Source organism: Salmo salar, unplaced genomic scaffold, assembly GCF_965601325.2.
Source record: "Salmo salar unplaced genomic scaffold, fSalSal1 ptg000648l, whole genome shotgun sequence".
In the NCBI taxonomy this organism is placed as follows: Eukaryota; Metazoa; Chordata; class Actinopteri; order Salmoniformes; family Salmonidae; genus Salmo; species Salmo salar.
In genome coordinates this window covers 303,336-327,429 of record NW_027675452.1, presented here as the reverse complement: position 1 = coordinate 327,429, position 24,094 = coordinate 303,336, and the positions used below count along the sequence as shown (strand labels likewise).

Genomic DNA, 24,094 nt, shown 5'->3' with positions numbered 1-24,094 from the left:
ACTGCTTTGCTTTATCTTGGCCAGGTAGCAGTTGTAAATGAGAACATGTTCTCAACTAGCCTACCTGGTTAAATAAAGGTGAAATAAAACTAAATAAAAACTCAGCTGCTTCTTATCTTCTTCACTGGTTGAATATAGAATTAAAATAACTAGAAGTAGCTTTACCACCAGCTGTGGTTCAAAAACATATAATAGCCCAGCTGTTCTGTTTGTAAGTTTTTACAAATCTTCTAAAAACAGGGATAGCATTTCTTCTATAATGAAACCATTATCCAAAACCCATCTACAAAAACAGCAAAATATTCTTTATTGAAGAAAAATAAATCTAGTCCTAGCAGAAGAACCACACATGACATGGCTCTGAGAAATCACAGGTGAAAAACAAATCAAATGAAACCGACTCAAATGGGGAACAAGAAACAACAGGCATGTACTGGTATATAATATATAGATATCTACAGTGCAGAATACATCCAAATCAAGTAGTGTTGCAGAAAAATAAAATAATAAAACATTTCAGCTAACTTTCCCCATATTTCCAGGTTCTCCAGGAATCCTGGTTGGAAGATGCTCGATTTCTTCTTGTTCCCTCCAACCTAGATTTCTGGAGAATTTGGGAAAAAGTTACTGGAATTTTGCAACACTAAATCATACACAATTCCAACAGATACAGGAATGTTATGGTCAGGAGAGAGGACATAAACAATAATGTGATTGATGATTTTGTAATGTTTCATAACCAAGGGAAACAAGGGTTTGGACCATGGAAATAAACAACACTCTAGATATGTAGAGTGTACCAATATGTATACTGAACAAAAATATAAAAACACATGTAAAGTATTGCTCCCATGAGCTGAAATAAAAGATCCCAGAAATGTTCCATACGCACAAAAACTAATTTCTCTCATTTTGTACACTAATTTGTTTACATCCCTGTTAGTGAGCATTTCTCCTTTGCCAAGGTAATGCAGTCAACTGACAGGTGTGGCATATCAAGAAGCTGATTAAACAGCATGATCATTACACATGTGCACCTTGTGCTGGGGACAATAAAAGGCCACTGTAAAAAGTGTGCAGTTTTGTCACACAACACAATGTCACAGATGTCTCAAGTTGAGGGAGTGTGCAATTGGCATGCTGACTGCAGTAATGTCCACCAGAGCTGTTGTCAGAGAATGTAATGTTAATATCGCTACTATAACGTCATGTTTACATGTTGCGTTTATATTTTTGTTCAGTTGTGTCACAATAGAGGAATATTTTACATTCAAACAGAAAATAGGATAATTAATTAATGTTCGTCTTTCATCAAGGCCATTGGAGAAACAGGACAAGAGATCAAATAGAGAGGCGAGAGGAGAAACAGAAGGTGGGGGAGAAAAAGAAGCGATATTAACAGGAAGTCACCAAGTGCCTGAATTTAAGCCTCAGTCAGATAAATAACAATGTGATATAGTGAAAGCCTCGTCTGTAATGCAGTAGCTGGAATCATACCGGCATAGCAGACTTTACAAATCAGGATTATAAATAACATGCATTGTGTATACATTTACACATGTAAACATTCTCCACCCTACTCTGACCACTTGACAGGCCACGACATCCTGTTACTGGTTTGACACAGCATGCGTGGACGACATCCTGTTACTGGTTTGACACAGCATGCGTGGACGACATCCTGTTACTGGTTTGACACAGCATGCGTGGACGACATCCTGTTACTGGTTTGACACAGCATGCGTGGACGACATCCTGTTACTGGTTTGACACAGCATGCGTGGACGACATCCTGTTACTGGTTTGATACAGCATGCGTGGACGACAGCCTGTTACTGGTTTGATACAGCATGCGTGGACGACATCCTGTTACTGGTTTGACACAGCATGCGTGGACGACATCCTGTTACTGGTTTGATACAGCATGCGTGGACGACAGCCTGTTACTGGTTTGATACAGCATGCGTGGACGACATCCTGTTACTGGTTTGACACAGCATGCGTGGACGACATCCTGTTACTGGTTTGACTTGTGCTGAGAGCTACAGTAAGTCCCAATGAACAGCAGGGAAACTGGAACTCACAGGACATAAGTCGTGAGCTGCTTGCATATTTGTTTTTCCTAGAAGATTTTTACCGCAGTCAAAGTCAATTGTCTATATTATAAAAAAATTTATCAAAACAAAAATTAACACCAAAAATAAAATTTACGGTTAGACTTAAGGTCAGCAGTGTGGTTAAGGTTAGGCATAAGATTAGCAGTGTGGTAAAGGTTAGGCATAAGGTCAGCAGTGTGGTTAAGGTTAGACTTAAGGTCAGCAGTGTGGTTAAGGTTAGACTTAAGGTCAGCAGTGTGGTTAAGGTTAGACTTAAGGTCAGCAGTGTGGTTAAGGTTAGACTTAAGGTCAGCAGTGTGGTTAAGGTTAGGCATAAGGTCAGCAGTGTGGTTAAGGTTAGGCATAAGGTCAGCAGTGTTGTTAAGGTTAGACTTAAGATTAGCAGTGTAGTTAAGGTTAGGCATAAGGTCAGCAGTGTTGTTACGGTTAGGCATAAGATTAGCAGTGTGGTTAAGGTTAGGCATAAGATTAGCAGTGTGGTTAAGGTTAGGTTTAAAATAACATTTTAGGAAAATGAATTGAAGAAATGGGCAGGGTTTACGACTTCACGGCTGGGGTAACTAGTATCTCGCCCCAAAATCTCATAGGAAAAACTCATTTGCGAGCTTCTTAGCTTACACTTCTGGGGCGTGTTCATTAGGGTACACCATTGATAATAGCTTTGAAAACTTTTGTAACGTAAACATAAATTGTTTGTTATTGGACCAGTACAGTTCAGAGAACACTCAGCACCATTAGGCTGTACCAGGTCTGCAGCCCTGTTATATTTTCTACAAAATGCCTCTATACCTTCCTTCCTTCCTTCCGATTTTACATGGTCTGTTGACAGATGTGATGGAGAGAAAACAACCACATGACAGACCAGATAGAAATCAAGAAAGGACTGAAGGATGAATTCAACAGGATCTGTCTTCAGGGTAACCAGAGGAATACGGCCCTGTACACTGACCCAGGCAAACAGGATCTGTCTTCAGGGTAACCAGAGGAATATGGCCCTGTACACTGACCCAGGCAAACAGGATCTGTCTTCAGGGTAACCAGAGGAATATGGCCCTGTACACTGACCCAGGCAAACAGGATCTGTCTTCAGGGTAACCAGAGGAATATGGCCCTGTACACTGACCCAGGCAAACAGGATCTGTCTTCAGGGTAACCAGAGGAATATGGCCCTGTACACTGACCCAGGCAAACAGGATCTGTCTTCAGGGTAACCAGAGGAATATGGCCCTGTACACTGACCCAGGCAAACAGGATCTGTCTTCAGGGTAACCAGAGGAATACGGCCCTGTACACTGACCCAGGCAAACAGGATCTGTCTTCAGGGTAACCAGAGGAATACGGCCCTGTACACTGACCCAGGCAAACAGGATCTGTCTTCAGGGTAACCAGAGGAATATGGCCCTGTACACTGACCCAGGCAAACAGGATCTGTCTTCAGGGTAACCAGAGGAATATGGCCCTGTACACTGACCCAGGCAAACAGGATCTGTCTTCAGGGTAACCAGAGGAATATGGCCCTGTACACTGACCCAGGCAAACAGGATCTGTCTTCAGGGTAACCAGAGGAATATGGCCCTGTACACTGACCCAGGCAAACAGGATCTGTCTTCAGGGTAACCAGAGGAATATGGCCCTGTACACTGACCCAGGCAAACAGGATCTGTCTTCAGGGTAACCAGAGGAATACGGCCCTGTACACTGACCCAGGCAAACAGGATCTGTCTTCAGGGTAACCAGAGGAATACGGCCCTGTACACTGACCCAGGCAAACAGGATCTTTCTTCAGGGTAACCAGAGGAATATGGCCCTGTACACTGACCCAGGCAAACAGGGGAGTCATTTCATTGGTTCCTTTTCGCCAGCAGAATCATGATAAACCGGGGAAAGATTGGTTTTGCTGCAAGCGTTGTACATAAAACGGTTGAACAGATTCAGCATATTCAATAAAACAGCACCAACTCTTTTATTGTACACATTGGACAGTCTAACAGAGGTTGTTATTGGAGACTGACTTCCGCCCTCTGAAGCAGAGGCCCTGCCCTCACTGTTTCCTGCCCACTTCCTGGTTACGTCAATAGAACCCCAGGGCCACGTTCAGCAGCCAAAACTTTGCAAATAGAACCAACATGATTCCTTATACTACAGGTCAGAGAGGCATGTTTGTTCTACATAGAAATATGCTATCTGAACGTTCCCCCAACATTGCGTCTTGCTGAACGCGCACCCCCAGGGGGAATGGATCATTATCACTGTGGCAGATGAATTGTAAACAACAAGGCTGCGTTCAGCAGCGCACACTGTTGTGGAATGTTAAGATATCTTTTTTGTAGACCTAACATGCCTCTGACCTGCAGGATAAGGAATCAAAGCGCTCTTCATGATATTTATGTCTGCAACGCTCCACAACGTTTGGTTTGCATACTGAATGAGGCTCAGATGTGTATTTGCATGTTACAAATATTAAGACGGAGCCAATGACCTGTCTTCCCGGCACAACGCCCCTCTACGTACAGCCCGTCTTCCCGGCACAACGCCCCTCTACGTACAGCCCGTCTTCCCGGCACAACGCCCCTCTAGGTACAGCCCGTCTTCCCGGCACAACGCCCCTCTACGTACAGCCCGTCTTCCCGGCACAACGCCCCTCTACGTACAGCCCGTCTTCCCGGCACAACGCCCCACTACGTACAGCCCGTCTTCCCGGCACAACGCCCCTCTACGTACAGCATCTAGATATATTAATTGATGCAAGTATTTCCTGACCTGGGCACAGTGTATATATTTATGTAACTTATTCAACATCCATTTCTTTCAACAGTAAAATACACCAAAACAAAATGGACTATAATTGCCACCCAATAAGAAGTTGTGCAGACAGTTGATTAATACATTAGTTGATAAATAAACACCTTATAAAACATACAGCTCTTCAGGCTAGATCGTCCTAGATGCAGATCAAATGTTAGTTACATCAACATTCCAATAATGGAAATTCTCTGACATAAATTGAAGGAAATCTTACACCCGTCTTCCTATAAACCTTTAAGGCAGCGGTGGAATAGAACATACTGGATTTGACCTTTGACATGGTTTACCATCTGACAAGAACAGTAATTATTGTGGATAAATAAAACAGTATCTCTGATCTACTCAGAAACAGGCAGTAAACACAGTTGCAAAACAAAAGCTTAAAAACATGAATGACCCACTAGCCAATCGCCTTGCTCACGGTTCTAGCTTTATCTTTGTTATAGTTTGTGGGGGAGGGGTGTTCGATATGAAAATATGCTAAACCAGCCATTTCAGCTTGACAGTTTCTTTGTTAATGAAGATGGCTGGCTTATAAGGAGGACCTGAAGCAACGCTGAACAGGGTTGTTCCACAAACGTTTCTTTTGCATCCCTTTGATATTTAAGTAACAACTGTCCACCAACACTGTATTTTAACAGCCTTCTATATTAAATGAAGTGCCCTTTAATATCGACCACAAATTCTGACTTTTAATATGAAAAGACTTGCTACAGTGCCATAAAGTCAATATTTTGGCATTTCCCTTTGACCTCTAGCAAGATTTTAACCCACTTAAAGCTGCAATCAGCAGTGGAAACAATACAGTTTGGTAAAAAGCTGAGGGACGGGGCCGAAGAAATGTAACCAGTCAACATCATAGACAGGGCTATGGATGCAAGGACAGCTGAACACAGTGGTGGGACAGTTGAACTAAGCTCATGGAAGGTATTTATCAGTTCAATTCTTCAAGAATCAAAAATGAATGTAGCAACTGCTGACCTTTAACCCCAACAGTTTTCACCACCATTGATAAGCCCTAGTTATTTTGTTGCTTTGACAAAGCCATTTCTAGAGATTAATTCATTTCATGTGATTAGTGATTTGTTTTAAGGTCAACCCTGTTACATGAACTGAACTCTGGCTTTAATATGGTGATATGATTTTTTCCAAAAGAAACATTGAATAGTCCAGTCAGTGTAAAAGCAGGTGAGCTGGTCCTGCTCTTTCTGTACATTCTCTGGTGTTGTGTGGTGGAAAACTGAGCAGGTTGAGCATAACGCGGTACATGTTGCCCAGAAATATAGACATTTTTAAAGAAAGCTTGTATTCAATTGCCCCTCCCTGTTGTATACAACAAGCTTCCATTCCCCCTGTCACAAAGATATTTATGGCTGATTTAAGATGAACTCGTCAACCCCGTTACGGTCAACCCCGTTACGGTCAACCCCGTTACGGTCAACCCCGTTACTTTATTTGGCACTTAATAGGCACTTACTATAGTCACTGTTTTACAGCATTTTAAAAGCTCTTTGTGACGTCAGACACACGGTGTTAAAGTATTATCATAAAGGTCCATCCGTCAGATCTCTTCAGACTGGAAGAAGTTTGGTTTTTTAAGTTGAACATGTGCTCTTTTTATTTTATGTTCCCAAGTTACATTATCCAAGAGGGACGACCAAACATCTTTTTGGACATTTCTATCTAGCACGGCCCAGACCAGCTGAGCACTCATCCATTAGCCTGGTTCCAGATCAGTTTGTGCCAGTCTTGCCAACTCTTATGGTCATTTTCACACCAAACAACCAACAGATCTGGGATCAGGCTGCTCATTCACACAACCTCCGTCTCCAACCCCTCATAATACAGCATGGTACAGGCTCTTTGTGCCGTCAGACACAGTGGGGAATCATGAAAGGTCCATCAGACTTTACCATCATAACACCATCTTGACCATTTAGAAAGCTCAGAGACACGTTGGTCTGCCATCACAATCATGCCATCTTTATCTTGGGATTGAAAACCTGAAATGTTTATCCAAGATTCAACTCTGAAGATGGTAAACTAACACCAACAACCATGATAATAACATTAAAGCTGCCAATGTTCCACTGACCCTCCAAGAGTAATAATCCTACCCTCAAAACGGTGTCTGACCTTTAGAACGTAACAACCCTACCAAGTGTCACAAAACAGTGGCCACTGACCTCTCACAGAGTTACTATAACAACCAACATAACAAAATGGCTGCCTGTCGTGGTGTCTGGTCCAGGAAGTTAGCGACAGTTTAAGTCACCCGTCTTCCCTGGTTACTGACAGCTCAAATCAAAGATGGCCACAGACACCTGTTGTCCCCGGTTTCTGATAGCTCAAGTCAAAATGGACACCGGCTGGGTAGTTACTGACAGGTCAAGTTGGGGTCATTGAGCCAGGTCCAGATCTGGATCATCTCCTGCGGTGTCCGGCTATGCACCAGCATCAGACCCTTATAGGCACACGGGTTCTTCCTGTACTTCTCCTCAATGTCAAACGTCTTAAAGCCTTTATGTTTCTCCGGTCCCAGCCCCAGTTTCCTCAGACACATCCCTGTGTAAACGTCATCGATGGGGTAGAGCGGTACGTGCTGCGATGCCCCGTGCAGCCGCTTGGCCAGGTCCCCGGAGTACAGATACCCCCCTCCACCCGCGTATGGCGGGTACTTGCCAACGAACAAACTCTCTGGAATGAAGTACTTGACCTTTTTATTCCTGTTTGGCCCTGCGTTGGTGATCACATCCCCTACAAACAGGTCCCTTGCCCGGGGCCCCGAGAGGCCCTTGAGGAAGGCCAGGATCCTCAACGTATTGACAAAGACGTCATCGTCCCCTTTAAAGATAAACTGAGCTCCAGGGCAGCGCGTGGTCATCCAGTCCAGGAAGAGCACCTCCTTGACAGTCAGGTTGAAGAACGAGTCCCGGTAGTCCCACTGGGGGTAGAGTTAAAACAATTTTTTTTTAACAAAAAAACTATATACAGATTTGAGTATTTTGTTCATTATTCCACTGTTTATCCAATCCCATTTTATATGTCAGCATACTTGAAGACCCCTGTGTCACTCACCAATACTGCAACATTTGACAAGAGATACAGTTCGAAGTTTACATACACTTAGGTTGGAGTCATTAAAACTCGTTTTTCAACCATTCCACAAATGTCTTGTTAAAAAACATTAGTTTTGGCAAGTCGGTTAGGACATCTACTTTGTGCATGACACAAGTAATGTTTCGAACAACTGTTTACAGACAGATTATTTCACTGTATCACAATTCCAGTGGGTCAGAAGTTTACATACACCAAGTTGACTGTGCCTTTAAACAGCTTGGAAAATTCCAGAAAATGATGTCATGGCTTAAGAAGCTTCTGATAGGCTAATTGACATAATTTGAGTCAATTGGAGGTGTACCTGTGGATGTATTTGAAGGCCTACCTTCAAACTCAGTGCCTCTTTGCTTGACATCATGGGAAAATCAAAAGAAAATCAGCCAAGACCTCAGAAAAAGTTGTAGACCTCCACAAGTCTGGTTCATCCTTGGGAGCAATTTCAAAACGCCTGAAGGTACCACGTTCATCTGTACCAACAATAGTACGCAGGAATAAACACCATGGGACCACGCAGCCGTCATACCACTCAGGAAGGAGACGCATTCTGTCTTCTAGAGATGAACGTACTTTGGTGCGAAAAGTGCAAATCAATCCCAGAACAACAGCAAAGGACCTTGTGAAGATGCTGGATGAAACAGGTACAAAAGTATCTATATCCACAGTAAAACGAGACCTATATCGACATAACCTGAAAGGCCGCTCAGCAAGGAAGAAGCCACTGCTCCAAAACCGCCATAAAAAAGCCAGACTACGGTTTGCAACTGCACATGGGGACAAAGATTGTACTTTTTGGAGAAATGTCCTCTGGTCTGATGAAAAAAAATATATATAACTGTTTGTGGGTAGAACTGAAAAGGCGTGTGTGAGCAAGGAGGCCTACAAATGTGACAGTTACACCAGCTGCCAGGAGGAATGGGCCCAACTTATTGTGGGAAGCTTGTGGAAGACTCCCCGAAGCGTCTGACCCAAGTTAAACAATTTAAAGGCAATGCTACCAAATACTAATTGAGTGTATGTAAACTTCTGACCCACTGGGAATGTGATGAAAGAAATAAAAGCTGAAATAAATCATTCTTTCTACTATTATTCTGACATTTCACATTCTTAAAATAAAGTGGTGATCCTAACTGACCTAAGACAGGGAATTTTTACTAGGATTAAATGTCAGGAATTGTGAAAAACTGAGTTTAAATGTATTTGGCTAAGGTGTATGTAAACTTCCGACTTCAACTGTATTACAGATCAAAACCAACATTGTGGACCCCTCAGTGAGTTCAAAAGACATAATACATTACCACACAAATCCGATATTATATTTAAAAACACCCCCCTTGTCGATTGATGAACCGGTGCGTCAATCTAAGTAACATAATAAAATAAATCCCCATCAAAATCTGCCAGTTTCAGATAGAGATCTGTTTTGCACACAAAAAGGGGGTAATAAATGTAAAAACAACAAATATCTAACATTTCCTGAGCTTTCTTATAGCTCCTTGATATCAGACAGACCCTTCAAAACCTTGTTCGTTATGATTAGTCTGTCTTTTCTGGCATTTATGAATGTGTCATTCAATGCGTTTCTATGGGATTTGGCAGTAAAAGTACAAATACAATATTTTATTAAATCCTTTTTAAAATATATATTTTTTATACCTAAAGGGGTCCTCAAATTAAAAAACAAATAGCTAAATGATCCATGGTATGACCATCTTAAAACAATTCTGTCAGCTTATAAACCCCACCCCCTCCCAATGTTTTAGGCTGTTTTCACATAAAGTCCTCTTTAAAGTAACCAATCCCAGTCCTCTTTAAAGTAATACATCATAATAAAGGCTGAAGAAAAGCTAAAGCCTCCGTTGCCTTATTACTCACACTGCCCTTGTATGAGGATGACACTGGGAAAGAAATTCCACAAATTACATTTGAACAAGGCACACCTGTTAACTGAAATGCATTCCCGCCTCATGAAACTGCAAAGCTGTCGAAGCAAAGGGTGGCCTCTGAAGATTCTCAAATATATTTTTATTTGTTTAACACTTTTTTGGTTACTACATGATTCCATAGGTGTTATTTCATAGTTGTGATGTCTTCACTGTTATTCTACAATGTAGAAAATAGTACAAATAATGAAAAACCCTGGAATGAGTAGGTGTGTCCAGACTTAAATGGCACTGTATATTATTGACACCCGGAGGACGTTAACCTGTATATATTATTGACACCCGGAGGACGTTAACCTGTATATATTATTGACACCCGGAGGACGTTAACCTGTATATATTATTGACACCCGGAGGACGTTAACCTGTATATATTATTGACACCCGGAGGACGTTAACCTGTATATATTATTGACACCCGGAGGACGTTAACCTGTATATATTATTGACACCCGGAGGACGTTAACCTGTATATATTATTGACACCCGGAGGACGTTAACCTGTATATATTATTGACACCCGGAGGACGTTAACCTGTATATATTATTGACACCCGGAGGACGTTAACCTGTATATATTATTGACACCCGGAGGACGTTAACCTGTATATATTATTGACACCCGGAGGACGTTAACCTGTATATATTATTGACACCCGGAGGACGTTAACCTGTATATATTATTGACACCAGGAGGACGTTAACCTGTATATTATTGACACCCGGAGGACGTTAACCTGTATATTATTGACACCCGGAGGACGTTAACATGTATATTATTGATACCTGGAGGATGTTAACCTGTATATTATTGATACCTGGAGGATGTCGCGGTGGTGAGCGTTCTCATAGCGCAGCATCTCTGACAGGTCTGGGTGGTGGTCCGCGGCCGTGGTGTTGCCGAGCAGGAACACCGTGACAACCGTCCGGTTGGCGAGGACGCCGGCTCGACCCCACGACTGGCGGATGGCCTGGCGGCGGTCAAAGTGCGGAGCAAGGGATTTGACGGCCAGTAGGAGGAAGGGCGGCTCCCCTGTCCAGGTCGTTTGGCAGACGTGAGGCTGGTCCACCACTAGAGGGTACGACCGACAGCGCATGTAGAGCAGGAAGTCTTTAAAACGGGGAGGTAGGGAATTGTAGTCTTTCACGCGAGTGGTGACTCTGTAGTCCGGTTGGCAGGGGTCAGGGTTCAGCCCCGTGTCGTTGAGCCAATCAGGGACAGGTCTGACATCATCATCGCTAGTGTTGTTACTACTGGAGGAGGCGAGGATGGGGTTGTGTTGGCGGTCCAGTCTCTGTTGCTGGCGGTTCCAGTAGGCCTGACTAGGAGCCAGTTTGGACCAGAAGCGCTTGGAGGGGACAAGGACCTTGAATGGAGGAAGGAAGGACGAAATTAATAAATAAAATTGTCCTAAACCGAGAACAACAATACATACATAAAAAAAGAGGACTAAAAAAGACAACTGAACACAGATGATTCAACACAAAGATGATTCAACACAATTCTACAATTAAAGCCCTGTGCAGTCTTTTTAAATCATAAGTACGTTTAATAAATCACTGTTTATTTCATGAAAGTAACTCCAAATATATGTTTTATTATTTATTTCCCCCGAGCCTCCTTTTGCTATGGAACTGCTCAGTCTGATCGCGTGGGCGTGTTGACTCCAGAGATCCTACCCTGCTGACCCCTTCAAAGAAAGAGGATACATATGAAAATAAGAGATGACTGGTCATAGGTCAGAATAATCAGATCAGATTGTGACGTCATGCTGAGGGCCAAAAACTCCATCCCACCTAAACATGCGAAATAAATCCAAGCATTAATTAATTTTTTTTAAACTCTTACACAAAGAGCATTATCATCATTTTCACAATTTCAGTGTCATTTCATCCTCCAAGTGAAACATGGTTAGTGTGGAAATATTACTAAAACACAGACAAGTCAACAGGCCCCGTCGTATTCACAAAGCGTAGAATCAGTTAAGTCTTTTAGATTAGTGGTTTTCAGACCTCACCTCAGGGACTCCCAGCCATTCCATCACAGGAGGTTGGTGGCACCTTAATTGGGGAGGACAGGCTCGTGGTAATGGCTGGAGCGGAATCAGTGGAATGGTTTTAAATACATGGTTTCCAGGTGTTTGATGCCGTTCCATTTGCTCCATCCCAGCCATTATTATGAGCTGTCCCCCCCTCAGCAGCCTCCACTGCATTCCATGTACGCTTGTGTCTAGATATGACACTTACATGCAATTTCTGCCATCAGAATACAAGGATCACATTGAAAATACGGGTGTAAACGCACAACTGGCTTTGTGGTCTGACTGTGTTCCGATCTGGCTGACCACTTCAGGAGGTTTTGGACGTTGTTACATACGCCTGTTGGAGGGAACGCAACACCCTGCTACAGCTCAACTCCCCGTGGATTGAAACAGTATGGTGATCGTAGGTGCAGGGAAGGACGACAGAGGCAGAGAAAAATACTGTTTAACAGGGAATTTATTCTTCCTTCACACGGTAAGGTGGGGAAAAGGGGCTGGATGGAACCAAAGCAAAGAAAGTTAAAGCTAGAGTCCCCTCTCCTACCTGACCTGCCTTCCCACTTCTTACCTAACCTTAAGCACCACCTGGCGTGCTAACCAACATACAGGTGGTGGTTCACCCAGGTCTTACCTAACCTTAAGCACCACCTGGCGTGCTAACCAACATACAGGTGGTGGTTCACCCAGGTCTTACCTAACCTTAAGCACCACCTGGCGTGCTAACCAACATACAGGTGGTGGTTCACCCAGGTCTTACCTAACCTTAAGCACCACCTGGCGTGCTAACCAACATACAGGTGGTGGTTCACCCAGGTCTTACCTAACCTTAAGCACCACCTGGCGTGCTAACCAACATACAGGTGGTGGTTCACCCAGGTCTTACCTAACCTTAAGCACCACCTGGCATGCTAACCAACATACAGGTGGTGGTTCACCCAGGTCTTACCTAACCTTAAGCACCACCTGGCGTGCTAACCAACATACAGGTGGTGGTTCACCCAGGTCTTACCTAACCTTAAGCACCACCTGGCGCGCTAACCAACATACAGGTGGTGGTTCACCCAGGTCTTACTTAGTGTGCATAGACAGATTCAATACTACGGGTCACGTATGCCCGCAGGCCTCTTGCCTAAACATTCCCACGGTGCGTCTCCCCGTGAACAAATGAAACAGAAAAATGACTAATACTTTAAGTGAACAATTTCAATAACACAAAACACTAAGTCCTATTGGCATACACATACCCCAGAAGGAGCGGCTACAAAATAATATCCACAAAACTTTTACTGACCGCCACAATCAACACAGGACATAAAAATAAGCTATTTTCCCCTGATGAAGGAACAGTGGTTTATCAAGCTGGAGAAGGAGTTAGAAATGGCAGAGACAACTGTATCCCCTGATGAGAGGGAGGGGTCAGAGCTCAATCCGCCATGGGGCTGACCAATCAGCTGCTTAGAATCCAGGAAGCCATTTCCTGAAATGAACATACAAACCTACAACACAGAACCTGGGGAACGTAACAGACGTGAATCAGGCTACTGAAAAGCGCGTGCAGTGGGCACTGTTGGTAGAATGCATAGTGGAAATGGAATATAGAGCAGGAAAAGGGGATTGGGACACACTGTAAACCCACTAGACACATTTACATGATGTGTCCAGAACGCTGATCAGAATACTAAAGCTGCATGAACTGTCAAGTCTAGACGCCTCCAATCAACAGTTAATCATCAAGGGGAGCTAGTTCAGTCATACAAAAACATAGTGAAACTTCTGGGGCTCCCCGAGGAGAGGTTTGAGAAGCACTGTTCTACATTACAATGAATATTGTTGTGTCCCCTTGTCCTGTCCCCTCTCACCTAGTGGTGTCCCCTTGTCCTGTCCCCTCTCACCTAGTGGTGTCCCTTGTCCTGTCCCCTCTCACCTAGTGGTGTCCCTTGTCCTGTCCCCTCTCACCTAGTGGTGTCCCTTGTCCTGTCCCCTCTCACCTAGTGGTGTCCCTTGTCCTGTCCCCTCTCACCTAGTGGTGTCCCTTGTCCTGTCCCCTCTCACCTAGTGGTGTCCCTTGTCCTGTCCCCTCTCACCTAGTGGTGTCCCTTGTCCTGTCCCCTCTCACCTAGTGGTGTCCCTTGTCCTGTCCCCTCTCACCTAGTGGTGTCCCTTGTCCTGTCCCCTCTCACCTAGTGGTGTCCCTTGTCCTGTCCCCTCTCACCTAGTGGTGTCCCTTGTCCTGTCCCCTCTCACCTAGTGGTGTCCCTTGTCCTGTCCCCTCTCACCTAGTGGTGTCCCTTGTCCTGTCCCCTCCTCACCTTGTGATGCCCCCTCCTCCCCTTCGCCTGTCCCCTCTCACCTTGTTGTGTCCCTTGTCCTGTCCTCCTCCTCCTCCTCTGTGGAACACTAGGATGAAGATGAAGAGATTGACCGTCATCAATGTCACCAGAAATTTCAGCTTCCTCCTCAGGCCCGCCATGACCTCTAGCTACGACCTCTGATCTCTAGCCACCTAGAGGGAGGGAGAGGGGAGAGATAGACGAGGGAGAGGGGAGAGATAGACGAGGGAGAGGGGAGAGATAGACGAGGGAGAGCGGAGAGATAGACGAGGGAGAGCGGAGAGATAGACGAGGGAGAGCGGAGAGATAGACGAGGGAGAGCGGAGAGATAGACGAGGGAGAGCGGAGAGATAGACGAGGGAGAGCGGAGAGATAGACGAGGGAGAGCGGAGAGATAGACGAGGGAGAGCGGAGAGATATGAGGGAGACATTAAAGTTTTTTTATTTGTCATATACACAATGCAACAAAATGCTTAACACACACGAATTAGTGGTCAACTCTTCATTAAAACATTTTATAGGATGGAAGTCTCCCCTCAGTTAATATGACCAGTTAGTGTAAAAACACATGACTACAAACAACCCACATTTCCTTCTACTTTTAGGCATCACTTCAAGAGAACACGGGTCTAAGAATCAACGCTCCAGAATGTCTTTAACCATTTTCACAGACTGCATGAGCAACTGAATGGTAATCAGACTGCAAATCTACAACTTGTTTATTCAAATCTACAATTTATTCAAACTCTGCTTGACTCTAAGATGGAGACTTTTGGGACAGTGAACATTTGAAATATTTATTTTGAAATGGCCAGAAAGTCTTTCAGGACAGTTGGAAAGTTTATTTAGGGAAATTCAATGTTTCTAGGCAGCGAATCACTGATCATGTGCTTTATATTCCAGAGAGCCCTCATGATCCTAATCTGTGGTCCTGGTCTGACTGATGACAACTGCACAACCTAAGAGAGATACTGGCTGTGCAGGTTTGGCTTCCAACCCTGCAAGACCACAGCTGATACAGCCAACCAAGGTGGAATCATAACCACAAGGATGTGGGGGCACACACTACTGACACCATCACCGGGTTACTACATTTACTAGTTATTATCTCTACTGACACCATCACCGGGTTACTACATTTACTAGTTATTGTCTCTACTGACACCATCACCGGGTTACTACATTTACTAGTTATTGTCTCTACTGACACCATCACCGGGTTACTACATTTACTAGTTATTGTCTCTACTGACACCATCACCGGGTTACTACATTTACTAGTTATTGTCTCTACCGACACCATCACCGGGTTACTACATTTACTAGTTATTGTCTCTACCGACACCATCACCGGGTTACTACATTTACTAGTTATTATCTCTACCGACACCATCACCGGGTTACTACATTTACTAGTTATTATCTCTACCGACACCATCACCGGGTTACTACATTTACTAGTTATTGTCTCTACCGACACCATCACCGGGTTACTACATTTACTAGTTATTATCTCTACCGACACCATCACCGGGTTACTACATTTACTAGTTATTATCTCTACCGACACCATCACCGGGTTACTACATTTACTAGTTATTGTCTCTACCGACACCATCACCGGGTTACTACATTTACTAGTTATTATCTCTACCGACACCATCACCGGGTTACTACATTTACTAGTTATTATCTCTACCGACACCATCACCGGGTTACTACATTTACTAGTTATTATCTCTACCGACACCATCACCGGGTTACTACATTTACTAGTTATTGTCTCTACCGACACCATCACCGGGTTACTACATTTACTAGTTATTATCTCTACCGACACCATCACCGGGTTACTACATTTACTAGTTATTATCTCTACCGGCACCATCACCGGGTTACTACATTTACTAGTTATTGTCTCTACCGACACCATCACCGGGTTACTACATTTACTAGTTATTATCTCTACCGACACCATCACCGGGTTACTACATTTACTAGTTATTATCTCTACCGACACCATCACCGGGTTACTACATTTACTAGTTATTGTCTCTACCGACACCATCACCGGGTTACTACATTTACTAGTTATTGTCTCTACCGACACCATCACCGGGTTACTACATTTACTAGTTATTGTCTCTACCGACACCATCACCGGGTTACTACATTTACTAGTTATTGTCTCTACCGACACCATCACCGGGTTACTACATTTACTAGTTATTGTCTCTACCGACACCATCACCGGGTTACTACATTTACTAGTTATTATCTCTACCGACACCATCACCGGGTTACTACATTTACTAGTTATTGTCTCTACCGACACCATCACCGGGTTACTACATTTACTAGTTATTGTCTCTACCGACACCATCACCGGGTTACTACATTTACTAGTTATTATCTCTACCGACACCATCACCGGGTTACTACATTGACTAGTTATTATCTCTACCGACACCATCACCGGGTTACTACATTGACTAGTTATTATCTCTACCGACACCATCACCGGGTTACTACATTTACTAGTTATTATCTCTACCGACACCATCACCGGGTTACTACATTTACTAGTTATTATCTCTACCGACACCATCACCGGGTTACTACATTTACTAGTTATTATCTCTACCGACACCATCACCGGGTTACTACATTTACTAGTTATTATCTCTACTGACACCATCACCGGGTTACTACATTTACTAGTTATTATCTCTACCGACACCATCACCGGGTTACTACATTTACTAGTTATTATCTCTACTGACACCATCACCGGGTTACTACATCTACTAGTTATTATCTCTACTGACACCATCACCGGGTTACTACATCTACTAGTTATTATCTCTACTGACACCATCACCGGGTTACTACATCTACTAGTTATTATCTCTACTGACACCATCACCGGGTTACTACATTTACTAGTTATTATCTCTACTGACACCATCACCGGGTTACTACATTTACTAGTTATTATCTCTACCGACACCATCACCGGGTTACTACATTTACTAGTTATTATCTCTACTGACACCATCACCGGGTTACTACATTTACTAGTTATTGTCTCTACTGACACCATCACCGGGTTACTACATTTACTAGTTATTATCTCTACCGACACCATCACCGGGTTACTACATTTACTAGTTATTATCTCTACTGACACCATCACTGGGTTACTACATCTACTAGTTATTGTCTGCACTGACACCAGTGAAATGCAAAAATGGGAGAATCATTTGCATTTATGCTGAGGCTAAATGTTTGCTTTGATTTTGTTGACAAGAACATAGTGTTGTATTGAACTGCGGCTAAGACCTGGTCGGCATCACACAAAAATACAGGATTCCTGTTCTGACTAAATTAAATACTTACCTTCTTCTCTTGCTATTGGAGTTGGAATGAGCAGAACAACCCAGCTGAGCAAGGCTGAAAGCAGGCTCTCTCCCTCCCCCTCTAACCCTTCTCAGAGGCCTTCTCTCAATGAAACACAATGACCTCTTATCCATAATCCTCCCCCTTCTCTTCTTTACCCCTCTATTTCTGATTTCTTCCTCTCACTACTTCCAGGTGTCCTTTATCTTGCTTCCTCATCTCTCCCTCATTCTACCCTTTCACCGTCTTGTGTTTCAGTTCTGCTGCCTCCTAGCAACAATTCTGCACCAGTGCCTTCAGGTCCCCTGTGTCCTCTCATCCTCCCTCTCTTCTTCATTCTCTCCCTCTCAGCCATCCTCCCCTCACACCTATAGTACACATGCAATCTTTATTGCGTTGACTGCCTACTGTTCTTTTACCTGTGTAGGTGGAGTGTGTTTCAGGCAGTATGTGTGTGAGTGAGCATAACAGTTGGTTTTACCTGTGTAGGTGGAGTGTGTTTCAGGCAGTATGTGTGTGAGTGAGCATAACAGTTGGTTTTACCTGTGTAGGTGGAGTGTGTTTCAGGCAGTATGTGTGTGATTGAGCATAACAGTTGGTTTTACCTGTGTAGGTGGAGTGTGTTTCAGGCAGTATGTGTGTGAGTGAGCATAACAGTTGGTTTTACCTGTGTAGGTGGAGTGTGTTTCAGGCAGTATGTGTGTGAGTGAGCATAACAGTTGGTCTTACCTGTGCGGCAGGTGGAGTCTCTCTCTCTGTGTGTGTGTGTGTGTGTAACGGGAGTTGGTCTTACCTGTGCGGCGGGTGGAGTCTCTCTCTCTGTGTGTGTGTGTGTGTGTAACGGGAGTTGGTCTTACCTGTGCGGCGGGTGGAGTCTCTCTGTGTGTGTGTGTGTGTAACGGGAGTTGGTCTTACCTGTGCGGCGGGTGGAGTCTCTCTCTCTGTGTGTGTGTGTGTGTAACGGGAGTTGGTCTTACCTGTGCGGCGGGTGGAGTCTCTCTGTGTGTGTGTGTGTGTAACGGGAGTTGGTCTTACCTGTGCGGCAGGTGGAGTCTCTCTCTCTGTGTGTGTGTGTGTGTAACGGGAGTTGGTCTTACCTGTGCGGCGGGTGGAGTCTCTCTCTCTCTGTGTGTGTGTGTGTGTGTAACGGGAGTTGGTCTTACCTGTGCGGCGGGTGGAGTCTCTCTCTCTGTGTGTGTGTGTGTGTGTGTGTGTGTAACGGGAGTTGGTCTTACCTGTGCGGCGGGTGGAGTCTCTCTCTCTGTGTGTGTGTGTGTAACGGGAGTTGGTCTTACCTGTGCGGCGGGTGGAGTCTCTCTCTCTCTCTGTGTGTGTGTGTGTGTAACGGGAGTTGGTCTTACCTGTGCGGCGGGTGGAGTCTCTCTCTCTCTCTCTGTGTGTGTGTGTGTGTAACGGGAGTTGGTCTTACCTGTGCGGCGGGTGGAGTCTCTCTCTCTCTCTGTGTGTGTGTGTGTGTAACGGGAGTTGGTCTTACCTGTGCGGCGGGTGGAGTCTCTCTCTCTCTCTGTGTGTGTGTGTGTGTAACGGGAGTTGGTCTTACCTGTGCGGCGGGTGGAGTCTCTCTCTCTCTCTGTGTGTGTGTGTGTGTGTAACGGGAGTTGGTCTTACCTGTGCGGCGGGTGGAGTCTCTCTCTCTCTCTCTGTGTGTGTGTGTGTGTAACGGGAGTTGGTCTTACCTGTGCGGCGGGTGGAGTCTCTCTCTCTCTCTGTGTGTGTGTGTGTGTGTAACGGGAGTTGGTCTTACCTGTGCGGCGGGTGGAGTCTCTCTCTGTGTGTGTGTGTGTGTGTGTAACGGGAGTTGGTCTTACCTGTGCGGCGGGTGGAGTCTCTCTCTGTGTGTGTGTGTGTGTGTAACGGGAGTTGGTCTTACCTGTGCGGCGGGTGGAGTCTCTCTCTCTCTCTGTGTGTGTGTGTGTGTAACGGGAGTTGGTCTTACCTGTGCGGCGGGTGGAGTCTCTCTCTCTCTCTGTGTGTGTGTGTGTGTGTAACGGGAGTTGGTCTTACCTGTGCGGCGGGTGGAGTCTCTCTCTCTCTCTCTGTGTGTGTGTGTGTGTAACGGGAGTTGGTCTTACCTGTGCGGCGGGTGGAGTCTCTCTCTCTCTCTCTGTGTGTGTGTGTGTGTGTAACGGGAGTTGGTCTTACCTGTGCGGCGGGTGGAGTCTCTCTCTGTGTGTGTGTGTGTGTGTGTAACGGGAGTTGGTCTTACCTGTGCGGCGGGTGGAGTCTCTCTCTCTGTGTGTGTGTGTGTGTAACGGGAGTTGGTCTTACCTGTGCGGCGGGTGGAGTCTCTCTCTCTGTGTGTGTGTGTGTGTGTAACGGGAGTTGGTCTTACCTGTGCGGCGGGTGGAGTCTCTCTCTGTGTGTGTGTGTGTGTGTGTGTGTGTGTAACGGGAGTTGGTCTTACCTGTGCGGCGGGTGGAGTGTGTCAGCCTTCACTGTCCTCTGTCTGGCCTCACAGCTCTTAACCCATACTGAGTCCCACCCCCTGGGGAACAGCAGCCAATGGGACACAGAGGGGGGAGGGGTGTGGCAGGAACCTGTAGGAAAGAAAGACCAGCTGGGTGTCAACACCTCACGATAGAGACGACCAGGAACAGAAAGACCAGCTGGGTGTCAACACCTCACGATAGAGACGACCAGGAGCAGAAAGACCAGCTGGGTGTCAACACCTCACGATAGAGACGACCAGGAACAGAAAGACCAGCTGGGTGTCAACACCTCACGATAGAGACGACCAGGAACAGAAAGACCAGCTGGGTGTCAACACCTCACGATAGAGACGACCAGGAGCAGAAAGACCAGCTGGGTGTCAACACCTCACGATAGAGACGACCAGGAACAGAAAGACCAGCTGGGTGTCAACACCTCACGATAGAGACGACCAGGAACAGAAAGACCAGCTGGGTGTCAACACCTCACGATAGAGACGACCAGGAACAGAAAGACCAGCTGGGTGTCAACACCTCACGATAGAGACGACCAGGAGCAGAAAGACCAGCTGGGTGTCAACACCTCACAATAGAGACGACCAGGAACAGAAAGACCAGCTGGGTGTCAACACCTCACGATAGAGACGACCAGGAGCAGAAAGACCAGCTGGGTGTCAACACCTCACGATAGAGACGACCAGGAGCAGAAAGACCAGCTGGGTGTCAACACCTCACAATAGAGACGACCAGGAACAGAAAGACCAGCTGGGTGTCAACACCTCACGATAGAGACGACCAGGAGCAGAAAGACCAGCTGGGTGTCAACACCTCACAATAGAGACGACCAGGAACAGAAAGACCAGCTGGGTGTCAACACCTCACGATAGAGACGACCAGGAGCAGAAAGACCAGCTGGGTGTCAACACCTCACAATAGAGACGACCAGGAAACAGTAGGAGACACACCGTGTTCACAACTAAGCGAGGCAAATATTATTCCCACCCAAGGCCTCAGACGAGTCTTGCCTTGTGGATTTGTTGCATCATTTCTTTCATTCTACCCCTGCTGAGGGCTTCTGTTATTTACAATCAGACATTCTGTGGACTCTCATTTCAGTGCCACCTAGACATGTTGCATGACGGTGCTGTTCTCATGCTCTACAGCAGGGTACAGAGAACTGTGATAATCATTAACTTATTGGCTTTCTGAGCAAACAAGAAGGATCAGTAAGAACAAAAAGCAGGCACCAGCTCACACACTGTGGGACATGTGAAAAGTGACCCCAGGACAGTCCCGTGATCCTGTTACCCATGTTAATCCCTACTAGGCTTGGGAGGTATCCAGACTGTCATACCGACCTTGTGCCATAATGGGATATCTGGTAATACCGGCACTGAACACTAGGGGGTGCTACTGTAATCCAAAGGTTAGCAATGCTAACAAGTGATGTAAAATCCCATAGAGAATGCTAACTAAAATGGTAATGAGCGCAATGATTAGCAGGACAGACATCCCAGCTCAAAGTTATACAAGGAACTCAAATATGCTACTCACAGATTGCTGCACACACACAAAACAACTAGACAGGAAGGCTCTTGATCCAGGAGGGGATAATCTGCTGTTACCAAGCGAAACTTGATTTTGGAAGAAGTTAACCACTTAGCTAGATAGCTAACTAGCTACTAAATTAGCAATCCAAAATGCACAACTGCAGAGCATTTAGCACATTTTAGACAGTTATCAACTAATCTAGCTGGCAAACATTAACATTAACCATTAACGTAATGTAACTACATCACAACAGTGAGTGTCTCAAGGCTCCGGTCTCTCGTTGTCTGCTTGTAAACAAACACCACATGACGGGGGATTGGCGCTAAGCTTCATAATGAAAAATACTGATCCGTGAAATGAAGGACACAATCTTCTTTATCTCCTAAAGTATTTCACAAGCTGACTTCAGGTATTTACTTAAAAAGCACTCACAATTATAAAAATAAAACTTTAAAAGAAATACTTAACATTGACGGTATTGGACAAATCTTTCCTTTGGCCATTTCCAAATACCCCGGTATACCGCCCAGGCCTAAAGCCTACTATGCGTGTGCATGTGTGTATAACCCTACTATACGTGTGCGTATAACCCTACTATACGTGTGTGTATAACCCTACTATACGTGTGCGTGTGTGTATAACCCTACTATACGTGTGCGTGTGTGTATAACCCTACTATACGTGTGCGTGTGTGTATAACCCTACTATACGTGTGCGTGTGTGTATAACCCTACTATACGTGTGCGTGTGTGTATAACCCTACTATACGTGTGCGTGTGTGTATAACCCTACTATACGTGTGCGTGTGTGTATAACCCTACTATACGTGTGCAACCCTACTATACGTGTGCGTGTGTAACCCTACTATACGTGTGCGTGTGCAACCCTACTATACGTGTGCGTGTGCAACCCTACTATACGTGTGCGTGTGCAACCCTACTATGCGTGTGTGCGTGTGTAACCCTACTATGCGTGTGTGCGTGTGCAACCCTACTATGCGTGTGTGCGTGTGTAACCCTACTATGCGTGTGTGCGTGTGTAACCCTACTATGCGTGTGTGCGTATGTAACCCTACTATGCGTGTGTGCGTATGTAACCCTACTATGCGTGTGTGCGTATGTAACCCTACTATGCGTGTGTGCGTATGTAACCCTACTATGCGTGTGTGTGTATGTAACCCTACTATGCGTGTGTGTGTATATAACCCTACTATGCGTGTGTGTGTATATAACCCTACTATGCGTGTGCGTGTGCAACCCTACTATACGTGTGCGTGTGTAACCCTACTATGCGTGTGTGTATGTAACCCTACTATGCGTGTGCGTGTGTAACCCTACTATGCGTGTGTGCGTGTGTAACCCTACTATGCGTGTGTGCGTGTGTAACCCTACTATGCGTGTGTGCGTATGTAACCCTACTATGCGTGTGTGCGTGTGTAACCCTACTATGCGTGTGTGCGTGTGTAACCCTACTATGCGTGTGTGCGTGTGTAACCCTACTATGCGTGTGTGTGTATATAACCCTACTATACGTGTGCGTGTGTAACCCTACTATGCGTGTGTGCGTGTGTAACCCTACTATGCGTGTGTGCGTGTGTAACCCTACTATGCGTGTGTGCGTATGTAACCCTACTATGCGTGTGTGTGTATGTAACCCTACTATGCGTGTGTGTGTATATAACCCTACTATGCGTGTGTGTGTATGTAACCCTACTATGCGTGTGCGCGTGTAACCCTACTATGCGTGTGTGCGTGTGTAACCCTACTATGCGTGTGCGTATATAACCCTACTATGCGTGTGTGCGTATGTAACCCTACTATGCGTGTGTGCGTATGTAACCCTACTATGCGTGTGTGTGTATGTAACCCTACTATGCGTGTGTGTGTATATAACCCTACTATGCGTGTGTGTGTATATAACCCTACTATGCGTGTGTGTGTATATAACCCTACTATGCGTGTGTGTGTATATAACCCTACTATGCGTGTGTGTGTATATAACCCTACTATGCGTGTGTGTGTATATAACCCTACTATACGTGTGCGTGTGTAACCCTACTATACGTGTGCGTGTGCAACCCTACTATACGTGTGCGTGTGCAACCCTACTATACGTGTGCGTGTGTAACCCTACTATGCGTGTGTGTGTATATAACCCTACTATACGTGTGCGTGTGTAACCCTACTATGCGTGTGTGCGTGTGTAACCCTACTATGCGTGTGTGCGTGTGTAACCCTACTATGCGTGTGTGCGTGTGTAACCCTACTATGCGTGTGTGCGTGTGTAACCCTACTATGCGTGTGTGCGTATATAACCCTACTATACGTGTGTGCGTATATA

The 24,094-nt window shown here is 45.2% G+C and overlaps 1 protein-coding gene across 2 annotated transcripts in view; it reads right to left on the bottom strand.

The window, feature by feature from the left end:
• Window positions 1-284: 284 nt before the first annotated feature.
• Window positions 285-24,094, bottom strand: part of LOC145877039 (N-acetyllactosaminide beta-1,3-N-acetylglucosaminyltransferase 2) — a 39,164-nt gene continuing 15,354 nt past the window's right edge. For both annotated transcript variants that reach the window (XM_082972331.1, XM_082972332.1), the window contains exons 2-5: window positions 20,179-20,311; window positions 14,375-14,527; window positions 10,801-11,349; window positions 285-7,866 (exon numbers count right to left, since the gene is read on the bottom strand). In XM_082972331.1, the coding sequence (XP_082828457.1) occupies window positions 7,300-7,866; window positions 10,801-11,349; window positions 14,375-14,494 (1,236 nt within the window). In that variant the 5' untranslated portion in view covers window positions 14,495-14,527; window positions 20,179-20,311 and the 3' untranslated portion in view covers window positions 285-7,299. The remainder of the gene's footprint in view (window positions 7,867-10,800; window positions 11,350-14,374; window positions 14,528-20,178; window positions 20,312-24,094) is intronic.